This window comes from Streptopelia decaocto (genome assembly GCF_964273445.1).
Source record: "Streptopelia decaocto genome assembly, chromosome: 2".
In the NCBI taxonomy this organism is placed as follows: domain Eukaryota; kingdom Metazoa; phylum Chordata; class Aves; order Columbiformes; family Columbidae; genus Streptopelia; species Streptopelia decaocto.
This window is the reverse complement of record NC_138655.1, coordinates 100,801,584-100,823,379: the sequence shown is the minus strand read 5'-3', so window position 1 is coordinate 100,823,379 and position 21,796 is coordinate 100,801,584. Positions and strand designations below refer to the sequence as shown.

General features: G+C 40.6%; 1 protein-coding gene across 5 annotated transcripts in view; it reads left to right on the top strand.

Annotated features, from left to right (window-relative positions):
* The first annotated feature begins 6,440 nt into the window (after nucleotides 1-6,440).
* The window catches only part of SLC12A7 (solute carrier family 12 member 7), a 70,165-nt gene continuing 54,809 nt past the window's right edge, over nucleotides 6,441-21,796 (top strand). For all 5 annotated transcript variants that reach the window (XM_082046836.1, XM_082046835.1, XM_082046837.1 and 2 more), the window contains exon 1: nucleotides 6,441-6,642. In XM_082046836.1, the coding sequence (XP_081902962.1) occupies nucleotides 6,528-6,642 (115 nt within the window). In that variant the 5' untranslated portion in view covers nucleotides 6,441-6,527. The remainder of the gene's footprint in view (nucleotides 6,643-21,796) is intronic.

The window sequence follows — 21,796 nt, the reverse complement described above, 5'->3', positions numbered from 1 at the left end:
CCACTCATGACTGGCCGCCAACTGGATTTGACTCCTTTCACCACAACTCTTTGGGCCCAGCCACCCAGTCAGTTCTTTATCCATAGCAGAGTACACTCATCCAGGCCATGAGCTGCCAGTTTCTCCAGGAGAATGCTGTGGGATACAGTGTCAAAGGCTTTACTGAAGTCTAAGTACCCAATATCCACCTGCCTTTCATAAACCCATATTGACTGGGCCTGATTGCATGGTTCTCTTGTAAGTGCCATGTGTGTGTATTTTCAACTTAATTTTATCACAGATGTTAGCAGAGAAGCATAGGAAAATCAAAAGGAAGAAAGATAAACTATAACCAACATCTGGGGGGGTAATTTCAGTATTTTAAAGCAATTTATTTATTTTTTTAATGCTCTAGTCATTATCACCTGCAGAATATGTAAAATGGATAATATACTGTATCACTCCTAACCACACCTGTGAAGTCTCTATGTAGGTGAAATATTTTCAGCTGATAGTGATGAACAAGTTAGAAGATACAGTAATGTTCAAATAAGATGAATCCTTGATATTATTTAAAAGGCAAAAAAAAGGTCAATTGGCATAATATATGGAGGGAGAGGGAGGAGTGCCATCAGCTGATTCTGACAAATGCTTCAGTCTTTTAAAGAGCCAATTTGTCCTGGTTTTGTTAAAAACAAGACCGGTTCTCTTTTAGTGATTTTTCTTTCAGCTAAGTTCTTCTAGGTGGCTGTACTTCTCTGAGTTTTAGCCTGCATATTTTTCCGAGAATGCTGTACTTGGTGCTGATAAGAGACCAACGGAATGTTGAAGAAGCTCGTGTTTAGATTTATTACTATGGTAGCTAAGAAAGACTGATAAGTTTCCCCACATTCCGTTGAGAGAGGGGCGTGTTTGAGGAGGGGTGGATGGAACAGGTGACTAGAACTGACCAACGGAAGTATTCCATCCCATAATCGTCATACCCCCTATATAAGAGGGTGATCACGAGGGTCAAGCTCTCTTCGACCATGGCCAGCATCTAGAGAGGACCCTGTCTGTCTGCCTGTGATCTACATGCCCCAGGCCCTGCACCCCTGCAACGAGGTTCCAGTTTGCTGTGAAGTCCCACCCATGACTTCCAGGGGCCTGAGCTGCAACTGCCGGAGCCACCAGCTCTGCACACCCAGCTCCTGCTGCTGGAGTGACACCAACTCCACATCGAGCACTTGAGATTGGTTTTGTGTATTTTGTATATATTCTCTATTTATTAGTAGTATTAGTAAAACCCTTTAAAACTCTCCAACTTGAAGTCTCTCTTCCTTTCCCATTACCTTTCTTATCATCTTTCCGATCAAAAGTAAGGGGTGATGGGAGGTAAAGGGGATAACAGAGAGCGTCTGCCATGGTTTATTGCCACCTTGCCTTAAACCTTGACACAATTACAAATAATCATGAACTACATTAAGATTATGTTCCTTGGCATTTAATAAAACACATAAGGAATTCAGGTGCCTTTGTCCAGGATGGAAATAGAGAAGACATACTTGTCTGCTAACACTATATGTGCCTTGATTGATTCAATCAAGATCCGATGTTCAATTTGCAAAATTTCATTAATGCTGGTATTTGAGTACCTTCACAGATGAAGAATCAGCCTGTTTCCATAGATTCACTGCAATCCAGACAGAGCAGAGAAACAGCTAATTTTGCTCATGTCCTCTGAGGGGCCTCATCCAGCAGACATATTGAAGAACATAACATATAACAGTCAAAAGTTAATGAACAACAGAAGAAGTGTCCACTTTTAGCATAATAACCTGTTATTTAGAGTACTCCTCCGGGTGGATTATAAACATTTCTTGCCTGAGGGGATTCAACTATGCTATTTCTGTATCGCAAAATAATATCTTTAATGAGTATGCAAGAAGCTACTCCTTACCCTTTCTACTGAAACTATAGCACTGTCCAGCAGAGAACTCACTCTGGGGAGTGCATATATGAAACCAGACAGTGCTGCTGCTCAGTGATGAGGGGTCCTCACTGGGTAGAAGGGACTCCCAGCATTGAGTTAAGCATAGTTTCCCTTCAGAAGAAAAGCAACATAATTGGCTTTTTTCTGCCAAATAGTCCATGTCAGCAGAATAATAAACCACAATTAAAGCAAAGTAGTATTAAAGCAAAAGTAGTACTAACTGCTGTTGTGTTATCTTAATATTTTTTTCTGACATACATTTGATAACGTAAAGAACTCTTTACATTTTTATAACATGCTTCTATGTTCTCCTCACTTCTTGGGTGTTATGAAACTCGTTTCACAATTCATTTAAACTGTGGCATTGATTAACCTGCAGTGCTAATGTTGTAAGTCAGTATCACTGTGTCTGCCTGCGGATGACATTGAGAGGCACAGGCTATTCATGAGGCATAACTGCTTTAAATATTTCCATGATGAGTGAAGTTTCCCCTCCCCAGTGCATTGGTTTAGCAATGGCACAGAGGAACAGGTGCATGTGAAAAGTATGCTAGTGTACTAAGCAAACATGTTGGTGTTCCTACCTTCATCCTGCAGAGAGGTTTGCACTGCAGTTGTTTTTAGTCAATAACAGTAGTTTATTTAATCACTTCTGTAACTATAAAACTAGCTCCAGCTTGCACTGTGGGGGACTATGGTGGGTCCGTGGATTCCCTGACAGAGGGCATGGGAACAGAAATTAGCCTTGAAGATATGAAGGCCTACCCGTGAGAAAGATGGGAGTAAAGGAGTATCCAGAGATGTTAAGGATGTATCCGTGAGAGAGAAGGGAGTAGAAGAGTAACATTGATGATAGCAAAAATAGCCAATGAGATGTTACTGCTGTAACTTGTAACCAATAGTGAAGAGACATGAATTGGTAAAACTGTATAAAAATGCACTTGTGGCAATAAATGGCATCTACTACTTTCATCCTGGAAGAACTTGGTCTATGTCGTTTGTCCGTCTCAACCACAACATTGCACATACTATGCAGCCAGAAAAATCTACTATGCATACTCTACCAGTGCATCTCTGCAGTTGTGGCATCTTTTTCACACCACAGTCTCTGAGCTCAAGGTATACATGAAACGCTACGTCAAGTGGACAAGGAACACTGTGTTTGTTCTGTGACATATTGTTAAAGAAAGCACAGAAGTAATGGGAAAGTTAATTCTGCAAGTGATAATAAGCGATGGAACAAGGATGAACAGGAATTAGAGCTTGTAGAGCTCTAAGACAGCAGTGCCACAGCAGTATGTACCACAACAGAGACTTGGCTGATCTTTTTCAGAGGTGGAGATGGCTCTCAGTATGTAAACTAGCTTCATTATACTTTCACATCTCTTGATGTGTTCTGTTGTATTTGTTGTGTGTTTTTTGTTTATTTGGGATTTTTTGGAGGGGGGAGCTTGGGGATGGAGCAATTAGTAGAATATTCACCCTCAAATCCTTTCTTGCTAAAGGTCCATCTGGATATACCTGGTTGAATTGGTGGTGTAATTGCTGCATTTCTATCTTGCCAAACAGAAAGATGATGACGGTCTAGAGCTCTGTGTTTTCAGTGAACGTCACAGACTGAAAGCTTTCCTTTTTTTTTTTTTTAACAAAACAGTCATGTAATAGTATGATTCCAGCATTGCACTTTTTTTGACACAGATCTATAGAATGTCCTCATCTTATTCTACTTCTGTTCTTTTTCTTTCTTATTCCTAGAAAGGTACCACCAGAGTAGCCTGTCATTAAACCTGGCATGTATCACAACACTTCTTATCTCATGTTATTTGAAGTGAGTTACTTTTCCCAGTCCCAGGTCCTCGTCATGCAAAAACTTTTAAGAGGCTCACAAATGGCAGCTCTCTGATTACAGTGTGTCCTTGTAATGGGTGACAATGCAGAACCCTGTATGAACTTACCATCCTTGCTCCTTGGAACTGCACCTCATTTTCATCAAATGGCTCTCCATGGTTATGACAGAGGAAACAGAAGTGAGTTGGAAGAGGAAGCGCTGCCTCTGTTCATTCAGAAGTTGTTTGGGCCAAACCTTCTCTTTCTTTTGCTCTTAGCTATTTTAGACAAAAAGAAAATGTATCAGGTTGAACTGAATGCTGCAATTCTAATTTCTCCCCACTAAACCTTTGTGCATGCAGTATGACACTGTATGTCAGTTTTCATCTTTATCTTACATGAGTTTCTTTCAATAGATTTCTCAAGACACCAGATGGATGGTACTTAAAAAATGATCAGCTAATTACAATTTTCTTATCAATGCTCATATATGATATCATGCCTCATACACTGCATGCTGTTCAGTCCTTGAAAAAGGAATTGCTATTTTTTGTATATGTCATAAAATTACATTTACTATTCTAATTTATCATTGTATCTAGTTCCTTAGTACCATTAATTTTGATAATAGTCTGTACCATAACAAAAGGAGCTTTAACATTAAAAGTGCACCAAAATATCCTTGCTTCTGCAGTTAACATAATTAACATATAGGAAATCCGCTATCACTAGCAAAGACATGATCCCAGTTGCTTTTTTGAGCCGGGAAAAGAGCACAGTGAGGATGAAGAGACACATCCCCAACACAGAAACTCCTTTTTCATTCAGTTACTGTTCTCTTTACTGCAGTTACACCATGGTTTGAATGGAGGTGGAACTGGAAGCCTATACCGGGTATCAAAATGTTACCAAGCCTCTCTCTCTCTGCTTTCCTTGCTGCCCTACCACCTCCACATCTGTCACTTTTGATGGCCGGAACCACTTTCCCCACCCCCTTCTTTGAAGTCCTCTAAGCTGTGGGACAGACTGTACTGTTAGGTAGACATCTTCCATCCCACTGAGGTATGTGACCCACAAACCCATCAGTTCCCTTCCAAAAGCGACAACATGAATATAGACCAACATGAACAGTGTCTTTCTGGTCCAGCACTTTGCTGGGAAGATAGCAGAATAGCAGGAGACAAGAAAAAGACCCTCAGCTTCCAAGTCTGTTTTATCTACTTTTGGAGCAGAAATGCCTCCTCTGGTAAGGAAGTTTAAGGTAACCAAGAGCTATAGCTCACCACTAGTGCTACATCATTAATATTAAATTTGATACACTGCTCATCTACTGATTCATAGAATCTGCTTCACTTCAGGTCAGAGCTTACATGCTGACTCCAACCTGAATCATGGGGCCCTCAGCTGTCCCCTGAAACTCATGGCAGATTTCTGGGAACTAGCTTCATCTCCTGGTAGTCCCAAGGCAAACAGTGGCCTTTCTTCTCCACTTGTCCAAAATGTGACCCGCAAAGCTCCTGCTTGGGCCTTCTGGATACTGCCATACTTTTTACAGACATGGAGGATCAGAGCCCTACAGTCTTACTCTGGTTTCCTTTGGAAGATAGTTTCTGTCTGCTGAGGTCTGAAGAGCAGCAGCCAGGTGGTCCCAGTGCTGTAAGGATAAATGCAAGGCAAAGTTTAAAAAAGAGAGGAAGAATTTTCTGTGCCCAAACCCCATAGTTGAAGAAGCCCAGTGAAGTAATCCAACGTATCTCCCACACATTCAGACACATGTGCACACCCTCTGGGGCTTTTTCCCCAATGGCACTATGTCAACTCACAGGAGACACTTCATAGAATCTTAAATGTCCTGAGTTGGAAGGGACCCATAAGGATTGAGTCCAGCTCCTGTCCCTGCATATGACAACCCCAAACTTCACACCATGGTCTGAGGGTGTTGTCCAGTCTCTTCTTGAACACTGTGAGGCTTGGGGCTGTGACACCTCTCTGGGGAGCTGGTTCCAGTGCTCCACCACCTGAAGAACCTTTTCCTAATGTCCAACCTAAACCTCCCCCTGGCACATCTTCCTGCCATTCCCTCTCACTGATCGCCAGAGAGAAGAGTTCGATGCCTGCCCCTCCTCCTGCTGTGAGGAAGCTGTAGCCACGAAGAGGTTACCCCTGAGTCTCCTCCAGGCTGAACAAACCAAATGACTTTAGCCGCTCTTCACACGGCTTCCCCTCCAAACCCTTCACCAACTTTGTAGCCCTCTTCTGGACACTCTCCAGTAGCTTTACATCCTTTTTATCCTGTGGTGCCCAGAACTGCAGACAGTGCTCCAGGTGAGGCTGCACCAGAGCAGAGCAGGCCAATCACCTCCCTCGCCTGGCTGGCTGGACCGACTTACCCCGCCAACGCCTCAGCGCTCCGCGGGAGAACAAAACCTCCCACCCACCTGCCTCAGTTCTCAGCTGAGAAGTTGCGTGTCTGTAAATCAGAGCTAGTCAGAGCACCCACCCCTTTCCTCTTCCTCCTCGCCCCAGGGGTGGCCGCTGCCCGCGCCCTCACGCCCCCGCCTCCCTCTCCGGAGCCGCGGCCGCAGCGCCGTCAGTCAGGCGGCGAAGGGGCGGGAGGGGGCGGGGGCTCGATCCCGGCCCCCGCCCCTCGCTGAGTGAGGAAATGGTTCTCACGTGAGGGAGGCGGCAGCGCTGCTTTATCCTGCTCGCTGGGGGAAAGGTGCGGGTACGTCCTGGGGTCGGCTGCGCTATGCCGACCAGCTTCACGGTGGTGCCGGTGGAGGCGCAGGGCGAGGAGCGGGGACCGGCGGAGCGGGATGGGCAGTGGCAGAAGGTGGAAGACGACGAGAGGGACCGAGGCCCCGGTGAGAGTGGGGAGTTGCCGGAGGGTAGCGCTTGAGGACACCGCCGGCGCTTTGTGTGCGGGGGAGCGGGGCTGCCGCCTGGGGCAGACCGGCTTGCGGCCGGGGGACCCCTGTGGCCTGTGGAGGAGCCGCATCGCGTCTCGACAGTGGGCAGTGCTGGGTCTACCTGTCCAGGTGGAGAAGAGCACCTCGGGAGAGGACGAAAGTGCGGCGCCTGGGGCGTCTGAGAGCTTGTTTCTCTTTGTTTCTATAAGCCACCGCCGCCAGCCGAGAGGAGGAAGTGCTGCCGGCCGCCTCCGGCCGCGGGAGCGGAGGAGCCTGGAGGCGGGCGCGGCGCGGTCAGTACCTCCCGCTGGCGTGTAGAGCGGGAGTAGCCGGTGCCACTAGCGGTTCAACAGGCGGGCTTGGAAGCTCTGGCTGAACGCTAAGTCCTGCTGGAGCTCACTAGAGGGAGAGGTAGCACGGGAGATTGAGGCTGTGGAGAAGAGCGCAGTGTTTCCGGGCTTGCTCCAGGTGTTTGTCCAGCCGTGTGCTTTTGCACCAGCGACCGTTTCTTGGGGTGAAGTAGGTGTTCGCTACCTGACGGTGCAGTGTCAGGACCTTGCCTCTTGCTAGGCCTCGCCCCTGAAGCTGCTTGGGGGAGCAGAATCAAGCCTGAGGTGGAGCTCGGACTTCGCGAGCGAGGGTCTGGTCTGGGCGGCCTCTTGTGCAGCAGTATGCCTGTTTGTCTGCAGGTGGTGGTGGGGAAATGAGTGCTTTTCTCACCCGGGTGATAGGGCACTGCTAGGGAAGCAATAACTCTTCGTTTGTCGCAGGAGCCCTTAGCACTTCCTCTTTCTGAAGCTTGTTGCGGCGGCAATACGAAATATGGTGCTCGAATCGCGGCTAGCACTGTGATTGCTGGTTGCATCTTCCACATTATTTTGGACGTTAGGTTACAGTCAGCACTCATTCTTAACGGTTTGTTGTGCATGGTCTATTTATTTATTGTTAGATGATCACAGGTGGAAAGATAGGTTTTTGTAAAAGGCAGCTTCTGCTTTTTGTCGTATAGATCACAGATAAGTAAGGCTAATACTGTGGGATGTGAATGTAGAGATATGAAAACAGATATTTGGCAAACTTAATATGTGTACATTATTTTCATTTCTTTTTGCACAAGTTTGTGTTTGTGTGGGTTTTTTTGGGTTTTTTTTTTTTTTTTTAGGAAGATCATCCAGTAAAACACCCAACTGATAAAGCTGGGTTGTTAACTACCCTCAAGCCCCTAGTGACCTGTGAAAGATACACCAAAGGAAATGCAACGACATGTAGTATATATTAAAGCAATGAGCAAGTGTTCTAATAACTACCACAATTTTCTAATTAAAAAAAAAAAAACAAAATAGCATAAACCGTGGCCACAGTTAGTTTCCTGTACTGATGGATGACAGCAGTACAACATTAATTTGTTTGTGCACTTTTTGTTTTCCTTATGGTAGAAGAGCTATTTATAGTTAGTGTTCACTCAGATGGTATGCCAATGTACTGAACATGCATAGTTAGACAGAATTTGTTAGACCATACGTATATATGAAGCACCTGCAAGGCTTAGAATGTTTGGACATCTTGGGAGGGTGAGGGGAAGAGTGGAACTGTCACTCTTGTAGTGGCTTATTTCTAACCTTTAGGGTTGTGATTAAAAAAGAATAATTCTTCATGCAATTAAGTCGAATTTGTGTGGACTAGCAGTACTTGGAATATGTGTTTAAAAAAAACTTGAGCAGATGAATTTATGTATGATTTCTCACATTAATGTGCCTGTAAAAGAGGGAGAGGAAAATACTGAAAAGTGAGGGTGTTGACTTGTAAACGAATTATAGTCAGAGTTCTGACTTCATTAAGGGGTCAAATGCTATACTTGGATACAGAGGTTTGAGACATGAACAGCATACTTTATGTTGCCTCAGGTATTATATTGATGTTTGTGGTATGTTAACCTGTCATGTATAAAGTTTAGTTAATGCTGTGTAATCAAATAATTCTCCTTGACTCATTCGTCTGAAAACTTTAAAGAATTCTAAACTATTAGTACAGCTAAAAGCTGTTGTAGTTAAGCCTATCTAAAAGCCTACTCTGCAGAGGAGGAGTGCTTTCCTTTTTGTCAGCTACAGCCTTGAGAAAAAGCCTAGGGAGTAAAACATTTCCTTCTCTGCCCTCCTCTTTGCCCCTGGGTCCCCTTCCTTTTTCCTGTGCTTGACCTTGGTGCTCATGAGACACTTCACTGGGCTGGTTCAGTGTGCTAAACTGGCAGAAAACTAAACTCCCGCAGAGGGAAAAACATGCCTCCTATGTTTTGGAGCTGAGTGAGGGCTGCAAAAGTCTGATAATGGCTAGAATTGTGTCAAGGTGGGAAGGGGGGTAACGATGAGCAGTGATAGGGGAAAAAAAATAAAATGTGGGAATGGGAACTTTGCCTTCAGCTCACCCTTAGCCTATATAGCTCAGCATATAATATTGTTCCACTAGTTCAGGAATCTAGAATTTTATCAGTTTTGATTGAATTTTCTGGTTTAAAAACAAAGTAGTTGTTCTGGGATTTCCTTGACTGCACTAGTATCTTGTTTAAATCCCCCCTCTTCCCCCCAAATAAAACCCCCACAAAACCAAAAAAACAACCACCACCAACAACAAAAACCCACAAAAAAACCCCAAAACAACAAAACCCACCCCCACCAAACCCACAACACTGTTTTTTGGAGGGAAGCAGGCTGTATGCTCTTCAGCTATTAGATAATGTGTAAGGTAGTTCTGGTATCTTATTAGCAAGGCACTTACCAATTCTGTGCATTTATCTCCTTCCACACATTCTTATCTGATACTTGTCTATGTGATAATGAAGTAAGATGGGATGTTCTTACTCTGTACTCTTCACTCCATAATTGTATGAAAGTCTATAGCATTGCATTTTCTGGTTATGTGATACCCTCACCTGTGTGAAGGAGAAAAGACTTGGGTGAGTGGCTATTTGAGTGGCTGGATTATAGCACTGGCCAAAGTGGTACTTGGGAAGAGTAGGGGGACAGAGTGGAAATTAGTGCTTGGACTGAACAATGTAGTTGAGGGTTGGAGGCTGCTGACTCAAATATTCACCAAGTAGCAGAAGGCATATGTGCCTGTGCAGAAGCATATGTCTTTGAATGTGTTCATAATACACTGCAAGGGAAGGGTGGTCAGGAAATAGTAACAGGTAGAAGACAAGAAGGAAACAGGAATCTATTATAGGCAGTTATGGGTGTAGTTTTAAACCAGAATTTCTCACTTGATTTGTGTTGGGTTTTTTATCTGTTTTCTTTACACATGTCAGTAGTGACTGTCTATTAGATAGAGCTGTCAAAACTTTGTAAAATTGATAAAATCTCTTTTTCATTAGCAGCTCTGCATGTCAGGTGTTTCAAAGCATGGCTCATATTTTTCCCCTCCCATGGTATTTATTTACTTGACCACATGGGCGTCTTATTTAGAAACCATTATGAAAACTCTTACAAAATCCTCTTAAATTGAAGGCCCTCAAGTACAAGGAATATCAATGGCAAACCTGGTCATCTACTGAGAAGTCATCATATGACTAATGAAGCATAAATTCTGTGAATTTCTGTGAAATGCTGATTCCTGAAAATCCAGGGATTAGTTGAAGCAGGTATACATACGTGCAGTGGAGGGAAGACAGGCTAATCTTGCTGAGATGTCTAGTATATTTTCCATCAGCTTGTGCTCAAACACAGAACCATTCTGTAGTTCAGAACTTGCTTTACAGGAAAATACAGTATTACGTGTTCCTCTTCATCCCATTGTAGTATGTCCAGTTTTCTGTACCCTGAAATAATGCAAACTGATGTCTTCACTCCTTTCTTTAGCCTCCACAGGTTAGTTATCCCTCTCTGCCCCATTCATGTGCTTAGGCAGTAGTGTGCACAGTGTTTCCAGTACTGGCTAAAGGCTCAGCTCTAGGAATATGCATGGGAGCATGGGTTGGCGAATACGATACTGTTTTCCACATGTTCTTCCAGGCTCCAGCAACTTGTGGGTCAGAAAAAGATGAAACTTCTATGAAACTGGATTGGTTTCGATTAAGTTCTAAATTTGCTTGTATTCCAAATATACTCTGTGAATTTCTCTTCCGCTGTCTTGTGCAGTCAGGAATTAATGTATATTTTTGGCACTTGGAAACTAGCAGTAAGATCTGCTGCTCAAAGGCAAATTACCTCTTGTTTGTTTTTCTGATCCAGTCATCAGATTAAAGGTATCAAATCACACTAATACTTGTCAGGTCCCTCTCTAGATCACTCAAGATTTTTGTAGACCTTGTCCCATCTTAACCCTATCACATTTTTTCCAAACTGAAGACTCTAATTTATTCTTCTTTACATGGAACTGTTCCATACTTATTGTTCTTTCTTTCTCTAAACTTTTTCCACTTCTGTTCATTTTGAAGTGTTGTGCATGATAATCAAGTTGTGAACAAATGGTGTTGTGGTTTTTTTTCATACCTTTGTCTCACATGGACTTTTCCCTTTTCCTTTCTGATGTTCAGGTTGTGGTTTGAAAAGTGATTATTGAACTGGTGTTTTCATGAAACAATCATAACGCGAGTGTCTAATTCATGAGAAGTAACAATCAGTTGGAGTCCAACTGGTTTAGGATTGTTTTCCTTCATATATGTGTATATCTACTCTTTAAATTTCTGCATCCAGTTTTGCATGTTGTTTTAACATTCATTTAGTCTTGGAGATCTGCAGCTCTTTGCAATTGACCTGTACCTTTAGTATTCTAAATCACTTGAAATAGTTTAGAACTGTAACATCTCTCCTCATCTCATGTTTATTTTTCTTGCTGTTTTTAATTATGTGTGGAGCATCATGTGTCCCAGCAGAACTTCAATTGCTATTTCCATCTCCGAGAGTAGGCCATATATGTCTTTTCTTACAAAACTATTTACCTATGGCTTATGCAATATCTTGTCTTTTATTCTGTGGTTGCTTCATTTCCTGAAGTATGTTCAGAGAAGGACTTATTCAAAAGTCTTTTGGAGATCTTGGCAGACTGTATAAATTGGGTTCCCGCTGTTGATTCTTTCAAAGAACTCTTGTAGGCATGTGAGAATCTCGCTTTGCAAAAACCATGTTGGTTGTCCTACCCAGCCACCCCAATGTCTTATTGTATAATACAATGTTGGAATGCAAAATACTATTCCTGTTGCAGGTAGATGCATATCTGATATGTGATCACAGGTGTGGGAGTTACACATAGATATTTTCTTTGCTCTGAGGGGCCTTGACTGTCTGGGTTGATCCCTGATGCATGTCTAGCTCTGCCGAGGTGCTCCAATTGATCCTTTCACTCTTTGATACAGCTACATGTATCATTGTGAATAGAAGTGTTTCTGCTGGGTATTGATAGCCCCAAGGGAAATGGGGGCAAATAAAGGAGGCAGAGTTAAGGATGATAAACTAACTTCACTGTGGAGTAAGTGGTCACTTAGCATTTTTTAACTGTTTAAACATTTCTTTTGGAGTGTTGTAGTTTTAGTGAAGGAGAGGATTTTAATGCTTGATATGGACAGGGAATTATTATTTTGACCATGTCTTCATGCGAATGAAATGCTAACATTCTTTTACTGTGTTCTTGCTGGAGAGCTAAAGGTAAATAATTCTAGTCATAAAGCAACTTTGAAGTAGAATATTCCAGCAGAAAGTAACATCAGATACAGTGGTATCAGTTAGCATAATTTTAACTTCTCTGGTCCTGTGATGAAAATATTATTACTGAGTTTTTTTCTTTCTTCTCTGATTGCTGATTCCTCTTTTGGTGAGACTACTTTTGAAGCGATCAGAATATGGTGAGTAAGTTTTCTGATGGAACTGGGTTTAAAATTCTTTTTCCTAAAAGAACTTTGCTTGTAATGTTTTTTATGGTGCGTGTTTAAGATGACTTATGTTAAAAACTCATAGGTAGGCATTGTAAGGGCTGCCTTTCATAAGGGATATAGTTTGTTACTGCATAGCAGATCTTATTATTCTCCAATGGGGGGGGGGGGGAAGTATTTTGATTAGCTCCATTGCTACTGCCTGTGAACTGTTTTAGGGAGCCAAATCAGCAAGAAAACAGCTATGAGAGAAAAACAGCTGCTTTTAAAAAGTTGTTTTAAGAGTCTTTATTTCCTTGAATCAGTTTATTGCAGAAAAGCAGTATTGTTCTACCCCCACCTCAACACAGAAAACCACCCATTTTGGAAGCACTGCCCTGATTAATTTTTCCTGCATCTTTGAACTATGTTGTTGCTTTACTTAAAAATAGATACTGAAGTATGGGAAATGAAACAATTGGTGCTATTTTTATTTGCTCTCCAGACTAGTGAACTATAGAATGTTATAACAGGGCACTTATTCTCTGAATCTGAGTAAAAATATTGATGCTTGAGGGTTTTCCCCCCTTAACAAAATTTGTTTTAAATTATTTATCCTAGAAATTTAAATGGATTCTCCTACATTTTTTTTCTATGTAATCCTTTCGTGGCCTATGTGGTATTTTTTTCTGGAATCAGATAGTGTTTTCCTACTTGATTCAATGTACCAGTCAAACAAGGAGCATTTCTGCTACACAGTATAATTTGTAGAACTGCAATTATTTGTGTGCTATGGCTTTGTGAACTGTCCGGACAGTAGCTAGCAGAATTTTAATTCTGCTAATAGTGTAACTTACCCTGTCAGGCTTCTATTTACCTTCCTTTACCGCAAGATAATAAGAGTACTTTAGGTTTGCAATGTGTTTTGCATGTGACACAGTGGTGACAACAAAGACAAATTCAGTGACGTCATCACTCTTGGCAGTGGCTGTGAGCATTTTTTCCTTCCATGCTGAAAGAAAAATACATGAAGTGTATTGGGTTTATGTGGCAAGGTTTCGATAGCAAGAAGGCTGCAGGAGTGGCTTCTGTGAGAAGATGCCAGAAGCTGCCCCCATGTCAGACAGAGCCAATTCTAGCCAGCTCCATGATGGACCTGCCACTGACCAAAGCCCATTGGTGATCTTAGTAAGAAAGGGTAAAAAACCACTGCACAACAGGAGTGAAGAGAGCAGAGAGGGAATATGTGGGAGAGACAACTATTCAGACACCAAGGTCAGTGAAGAAGGAGGGGGAGGATGTGCTCCAGGCACTGGAGCAGAGATTCCACTGCAGCTTGTGGTGAAGACTATAGGATGCAAGTTGTCACCCTGCAGCTCATGGAGATAATCACGCTGCAACTTTTGGAGGGCCTCATGCCAGAGCAGGTGGATGTGCCCTGAAGGAAGCTGTGACCTGTGGAGAGCACACGCTGGAGCAGGCTCCTGGCAAGAACTGTTGCATGTGGAGAGGAGGCCATGCTGGAGCAGGTTGCTGTTCCTGAAGGGCTATACCCCATGGAAAGGACCCATACTGGAGCAGTACTTGAAGAACTGCAGCCCGTAGGAAGTACCCTATATTGGATAAGGTCATGAAGGACTGTTTCCCCTGAGTGGAACCCTGCACTGAAGAGGAGGGAGGAGTGGCACATAATCACAACCCCCCATTTTCTGACCCCCTGGGCTGCTCAGGGTGAAGATGTAGAGAAGCTGGGAATGAAGTCAAGCCTGGGAAGAAAGGGAGGGATGGAGGGAAGGTTCTTAGATCTCTCATTATCCTACTCTATAATTGACATTAAGTTATTTTCCATAAGTCAAGTCTGTTTTGCCCATGATGGTAACTGCTGAGTGATCTTCCAGTCCTTTTCTCAGCTCACAAGCTTCTTAATCTTATTTTCTCCTCTTGTCCTGTTCAGGACGAGTGAGAGTTTGGTGGGCACCTGGTGGCTAGCCAAAGTCAATGCACCACATGAAGTCAATGAAAACTGCAGTCTCTCTGATTTCATATGCAAATTTTAAAGTATTTGCAAAATTGGATGCACTTTGCTCTTAAATCACAGCAATATGAAAGCATGCCTTAATATCTGTGTCAATTGACAATATTTATTATCTGCATCCTGATTTCAATAGCTGACATTCTTAATTAAGTACCTTAATTAGCTATGTCCTTTAGCTAACTTATGGCAACCAGAAATAAGCAGCATTCCACCTATTTAAGAAATAATTCTGGGAGCCTTTGGGAAGTGAGAGGTTGAGTGATAACCGCTTTGCAAAAAAAAATTTTTTTTTTAAATCCTGTGTATCTTCTGGAAAAAAAATAATCTGTTTCTGGAAGAAATTAAACTTGTTCTGTTTCTTTCCTTCTGACAAGGGGCACACAAGTTTGAAACTTTTTAAAATGAAAAGCATCTTCCTAGAAGCTTACTTTTTGAAGAGAATAAAATCTTTCAGCAGATTTCCTCAGTCTTGAAGAATGGGAAGCTTATGTGTTTATCTTCTAGCTTCAGAAACCAAAGTTTAGAACATCCTTGAAAGTATGTCAGAACTTTGCTTTGTTACCAGTAGAGCTGTCCTAACAGAAACTTAACAGGACATTAAAGATGAGCAACCTAATAGATTGCTGTGATTCATTAGTGACCAGTCCTATCTCTGTCCCCCTTTACTGACTTTCTTGCTTTGTGGAATGTGTGCTGAGGACTTGTACAAACTGATTTATTTTGCCTGTGAAGAATGAGAAGCAGTCCATGGGGAAAAACAGTTAAAAGAATCAAAAGGGGGAAGTACAGGAGGCAGGCTATTTCTGCAGCATCAGTGAGTTAAGTGGCTCTTTTAGGGGCCTAGCAAGCAGCAAAGCTGGTTCTAGGAAGCAGGAACTTTGGGAAATGGGCATGTAAGGAGCCTTCAGCCCTTTCAGCATTTCCACAGTTGACTGTGCTTGTGGCACAGGTGTTATGATCGCAGGGAAAAGTAGATTTCAGATGTGATTCAAAGACTGAACCACAGGAGCCTAGTCTCTTCTAAGCAATAACATCCATTTCGTAGAGTTGAAACAGTTTATATTAAGTTGTTTAAGGCTGGTATAGAAGGTGTGAGAGAGGTTAATGCATAAACTAAAAAGTGTTATATCTAATTTGAAAGAGAAGCAACAAATTATGTAGCCAGTCTTAAAGAGGACCCCTTTATAATTTCAAAATATCTGTTTTGAAAAAGAGTGTAAAGTTACTAGAATTTAAACTTTTTATTTGCTACATCCTAGGTACAATTACTGCAAGCTCTTTTTTTACGTGAAGTCAATCTTTAGCGACTATGCTTATGGTTAACTTGATTAAGATCTAATACGTGCTTGATGCACAAAATTGGCTTTCTTAATAGTAGATCTTTGGAGTAGGTTAATACTACTTGTTACTAATGTATACTGATCTGCTTAATGGAAGTATTTTAAAGTGAATTGATTTGATGGAAAGAAAACTTTGCATGCATTTGTTATTAGGCAGACATGGGATGTTTTAGTAATTTAATCCTCACCATTTCACTATGCATGCTGTTTGTTGCTGACGGAAATCCTCCAGCTTAATTCTCTTTAGGAAGTTCTGTGACTGTTGAGTAGTTTGGCTGTGTCATGTGCATCCTTCACACTGCATGAAGCCTTAATGACTTATTTCAAGACTAATCCGATACTGGCAAGAAACAGGATTTGAGGTCTTACACAAAGCAGTGAGGAAGCAACTGTCAGTTTCCTGTTGCAATTCTTGATAGGTGAAGAATCAACGAAGGGGAATAACTTGATATTGCTTAACCATGAGTGAACAAGATTATGAAGAAAGTGGGACAACTCCAAGTGAGTCTCTTTAAAAGACAATACCGTGGTTCTAATGAGTCTTTTACTGAAATAGCAGATTCTGTACTTCCAGGAATATTTTAAAGAATTATAAAGAGCTTTTGCAGTGTATTTTCATTTGAAGTAGCCTTTGCTTGATTGTAATAGTAGCCTAAGTAAAGGAACTCTAAAGTTTAGTAATGTTGATGAGGTAATTGATGGATATAGCATTAGAATTCTCAATTATGTTAAGGACTTTATAAGGAACTTAAGTACACTGCATTCTGCTTTTCAAGATTACTTCCATAAATTGTGCTGAAGAAATTGGTGATATAGTAAATATACTTAGATATTTCTTTACTAAAAAAAAAAAACCCTCAGTGACCTGCAACTTTGAAGTAGATTACACTGAGTTCTTAAACCCATCTGATGCAAAAATTCAGAGGCAAGATGTTTTCAAACAAGGTTATTGATGCCTTTTCATGATTTGAATTAAAGCAAGGTAGTTACTTTTGAAAATGTGAGTTTATGTTGGAGATCCAAACAATACTTCTATATATTTTTGGATTAGGACTGGTAAGAAATTAAATTAAGATTATCTGAGTTTTCTTTAGTTGCCTGACAATTGAAAATTTGGACATCTAGGAAGTAAATATGCATGATAGAGACAACAGTTACAGTTTTTTGCCACAGGCAGCTTTACTGGACGTGGCACTTGTATACATCAGTTTTAGTGACTCTTAAACTTTCTGTATTTTTACCTTTTGTTTATATTAACAGTAAATGCTTGTTTACCCTTGTCTAAACAGGTTCTTCATATTCTCTGTGTGCAGTGGTTTGTTCTTATATGTGACCAAATAATAACTTAATGAAAATGTTAATGTAGTTTTTATTAAAAACTGTTGTTTTTCACCTGCATCCGGCTAACAGGAAGCTGCTTCAAGGTATATGGACTATGATTAAGAATTGCCCTTTGGAAACTATGAAAGGTTAGGACTTCTTTATGAAGTATTATTCTTCAACTGCATTCTACTTTAGACTTGTTAAAACAACACCTGTATTCTTTTGCCATATAAAAAGAATCTGGTTTTATTTTTCTGATAGATATTAAGCCCTTACAGCATGATAGAAGGCACAGATGCTTGCTTTTTTGGACAAAATGTGTTTGAATACAAAGGCAAATAGAACACTTCTTGAATGTGAACAATAATAACAGATGTAGTGTGGGACAGTGAGGAAGCAGTGAATCTTGAAAGGATTTAGGGGTCAGACTGGAATAGAATATCATGAGGTTGGTTTAATGCCGTGGTAAAGAAGGCTAGCCTGATCTTTGGAGTAGAGAGGTGATGTATAATCTTCTGTAAATAGCATGATTGAGACTGGTGTTTGAAGGCTGTATTTGATTTTTAAAGCTTGAAATTTTTTAAGTTATCTAAACTTAAACTGGAGAGAATGTTGCCACAAAATAAAGGTTAGGAAAATGTTTTATGAACTTAACTGTTTCAGTTTTTTGGAAGGATACTTGAGATTTGATAAGTATAGTTACTTTCACAGATAGAAAATGCTAAGTGTGAGTGGTGAAATTTAGAAGGTGTACTAAAATGTTACAGCTAGAAGTCTGAAAGAGCCCGATTTAAATAGAAATAAGGAACAATTTCTTTGATATTTTCCCAGTAATTAACAAACCCCCTTAATCTTTATAAAGATAAATTGGTAGGCTTTTTTCTTATTTCAGTTCTGAAAACATCAAGAGAAATACTGGTCAAATCTCAGTATGTTTTTTCAGTTATAGAGTGCAACACAGAAACAATTCTGCAACATGTGGAACAACAATATTAGACCATCTAATCTGATTTCGTTTTATCCTTAATCTCTTGAATAGGCATCCTAGTACAAATTTAGGATCACTTAAACAATCATTTCCTCCTCTACACCAAGCCCTGCTCTGCCAGTTTCTCTAAGACAAGATGCCTGTAACATTTTTTTTTTTTTTCCCCCCTCATACTCTACCTGTTTTGATTTGAGATGGGGAAGGGGTGGGAAAAGAGGAAAATGAACCACTCTAGTTTTATGATTTAGTAATGTTGGCATCAATGCTAAGAGAGTGGTTTTGCTTACAGTGATTGCTCATTCCTGCACTGGTGGATTCTCTAGTGAAAGCACAAGCATTTGTGTAGGGAACACACAAACTCATCTGGATTAAAAGTAGCAGCAAGAATAAAAACAAAAGCAAAACTATCTTCCAACTCAGCATTAAGCATATATTACTGTTGCATTTAGAATGAATAGTTCTGTTTGTGTGAGGAACAGTGTGATACAGGGACACAAATGGATGAGTGTTAAGTGTGAGAGGGAAATGAGAGGCCACCCTGTTGGTGGCAAAGATGGCTTCTGCCTGTTTAAGCTACACTGTTGTGTTCTTTCTTACACTGTATAAAATAGACCAGTTTGTATCACCTTAGAAACTTTTAACCAGTAGTATACCTTAAAGTATTCTACCTGTCAATCTTTGGGAAAATCACTGCTCTGAAACTTTTGAGGAGTACAAATTTGAACAAAGCACTGTCTTTTGGTTCTATGACCAACACTTTGAATTGTGATATGCAGGCATTTCTGATGTAAGTTTTGTTTGGTGTGTGGAAATGTTAATGAGAAGTCATCTGATGTCAGTGGCAGCTCTAAACTCAAGGCTACCACAACTCTAGGATGGTTTGTGATAACTTGTATTGGTTACACTGTGTTGGCAACTGGGAGGCTGGGGTGTCTGGGTGTGGATGTTGTGATCATCTGCCTGCATGAATGCTCTGAATATTACCTCCCAAACTTGAGATGTTTCTCCTACCTTGTCTGCATGCAGCTGTATAGCTCATGTAGAAAAGAAAATGTAGTTTGTTGCAGGTAACTTCCATGTAGATATAGCTATACCCATCACAGTGTTTGACTATCTGTAGAAATCAAGAGTTGGAATTTTTGCGTGTCCCATCAACACAGAAAATAGCAGGTAGGCTTCTAGGAAAGGTACATTAGTTATGACCTTAGTTTGTGTACTGGTCCCTCAATAAGTACAGAGTTGAGCTATAGTATATGAACATTCCACAGCGGATTAAAACCAGTAATAATATTTTTTTAAATTATATATTTGGATGGGGAAACAGATTTATTTCTAGAGTTTAGGCTTTTATCACATTATGTTAAGTTGAAAGGAATGTCACATCAGGGTTTTTTGGTTTTGTGTGTGTGTCATAAGACAGAGGAAACATACTTTAATCAAGCCCATAGAAGAAGTTTTTGTGGATTTATTTTGCCTTTCTTATGGATCTTTTAACACCAGTGGTGGTCTAAGATGAAATACTTGCTCAAATGGATGACTAATGTAATCCAGGTTTAAGTTTTTTTGTTTTGGTGTGGTGTTTGTTATGTTGTTGTTACTGTTCCTGTTGTGCTTGGGTTTTTTTTGGTGGTTTGTTTTTTTTTTTGGGGGGGGGGGCTTTTTTGTTTGTTAGGCTTTTTGCCTGTAAGCCCTCATAACTTGAATTACTTTCAGAAATCAAGGAACAGTAAGTAGAGATACTTGAGTGCTTTAGTTGCAGGAGTTTTAATTGGATTCCATAAGATGTGCGGTTTAGGGGAATGTCTAGAACTACATTGAAAGTTAGCATTTTTACTGTATATTTAACTTGCCTCCACACCTGAGAAGAGTTAGAGTTGATGCAGTTTTACGGAAGCCTGAGAGAAAGGTACTTAGCTTGTCAGGCACTGGAACAGGCTGCCCAGGAAAGTGGTTGAGTCACCATCCCTAGAGGTGTTTAAAAGATGCATAAATGTGGTGCTTAGGGACATGGTTTAGTGGTGGAATTGATAGTGTTCGGTTAATGATTGGACTCTAACCTCAAGGGTCTCTTCCAACCTAAATGATTTTGTGATTTGATTATCTTTAAGCTTGCTCATAGAATTCAAGGGAATAGGGTTAAAATACAAAGCTGTAAATGGCTTGAGACTTACTAGTGGAATTAAATACCTATTTCTATATTCCATGCTACCTCAGTGGAAGCAACTAAAAGAATTTTTTCTATTTGCTCCATTCCACTTGACGTACCGGAGGTGACATTTGTGAAAAGTGTAAATCCTATATTTTTCTTTCAGTTCTGGTTTCCTCATGAATCCTTTGTTTTGAAGAAAGGATGAGCTATAGATTGCGATAGTAGCTTGTTTCATTAATCAGCAACTATTGTGAGATTATGTTGAGGTCCTAAACCTAGTTCTTTCTACTGGAATTCAAGTTACATGTTTGTAAGGCTCAATGTATTTCTAAGCATAATAAATAAGCATGCCTCCAGAGGTTGTGGTTTTTAATTTACAGGCAATATGACTTTTGCTGACAGCGATGCTGAAAACCCAAAGGAGCTTGTTCGAAGGTGTTCATAGTTTGTAGGATTAGTCAGTGAACTGCAGATGAGAGAGCACTTGTCAGTACGTTTTTGTGGTCACTTTTTCAGCATTGACTCCCTTTTAAATAGAGCTAAAATAGATAATCCTGTTCATGTCAAATACTATTAAAATGCTGTACCAAACATTCACTAAATATGAAAAGAGACAACTGTATTAAGGAAATGAGTTACAGAGTCTGGTACTGATAGGTTATTTTGAAGACCAGCATTAGAAAGCTTAAAAATAGACAGAATACTGATTGAAAACACTGGAAAATAATTTGAAGAATAGGAAACTTCAGTTCTTCTTTTTTTCCATTTGAAGTTTTAGATGTATTTGACAAGACTTGTTTGTTAGACATTGTGGTCTGAGTTTTTTCCTATTGGAGCAAAGCCAACTAACAGTTTGGTTAGAAATACAAGCATATAAAGGAAGACTTCACTATTTTCCTATCTACAGTTCAAAATATCTAATGTACAGTGCTGACATGCTGATTTTTTTTTGTAGTGGTGGTGGTTTTTGTGTTTTTTCCAACCTCCAGAGCTGGTAAGACAAAACTATATTCAACCTCAGAATTATGCATACTGATTCACATTATTTGTTTGGCTACCCGTTTGATATTTTGGTTAGTTTAATGATATCCACTGAAGTAGTGACTGCAGTGACACTACAGTCTGTATGAGAACAAAAAAAAATACTGGAAATGTCCTAGCTCACTGTTTGAAGAGTAATCCTTTCTGAGGGGATTGGAAGTGCCCTGAAGGGAGAATTAATGTTTAGTTAGTAAGTACAGGGGCCAGCTGTCAATAGGCAAGAAAGTCAATAGAAGTGTAGTCTTAGCAAGACAAATATAATAGAATCATTTCAGTTGGAAGAGACCATCAGGATCATTGAGCCCAGCAATAACCTAACCGAACTAAACCATGTCCCTAAGAACCTTGTGTAAACGCCTTTTGAACCCCAAACGTTTTAACATGGGCATGATCC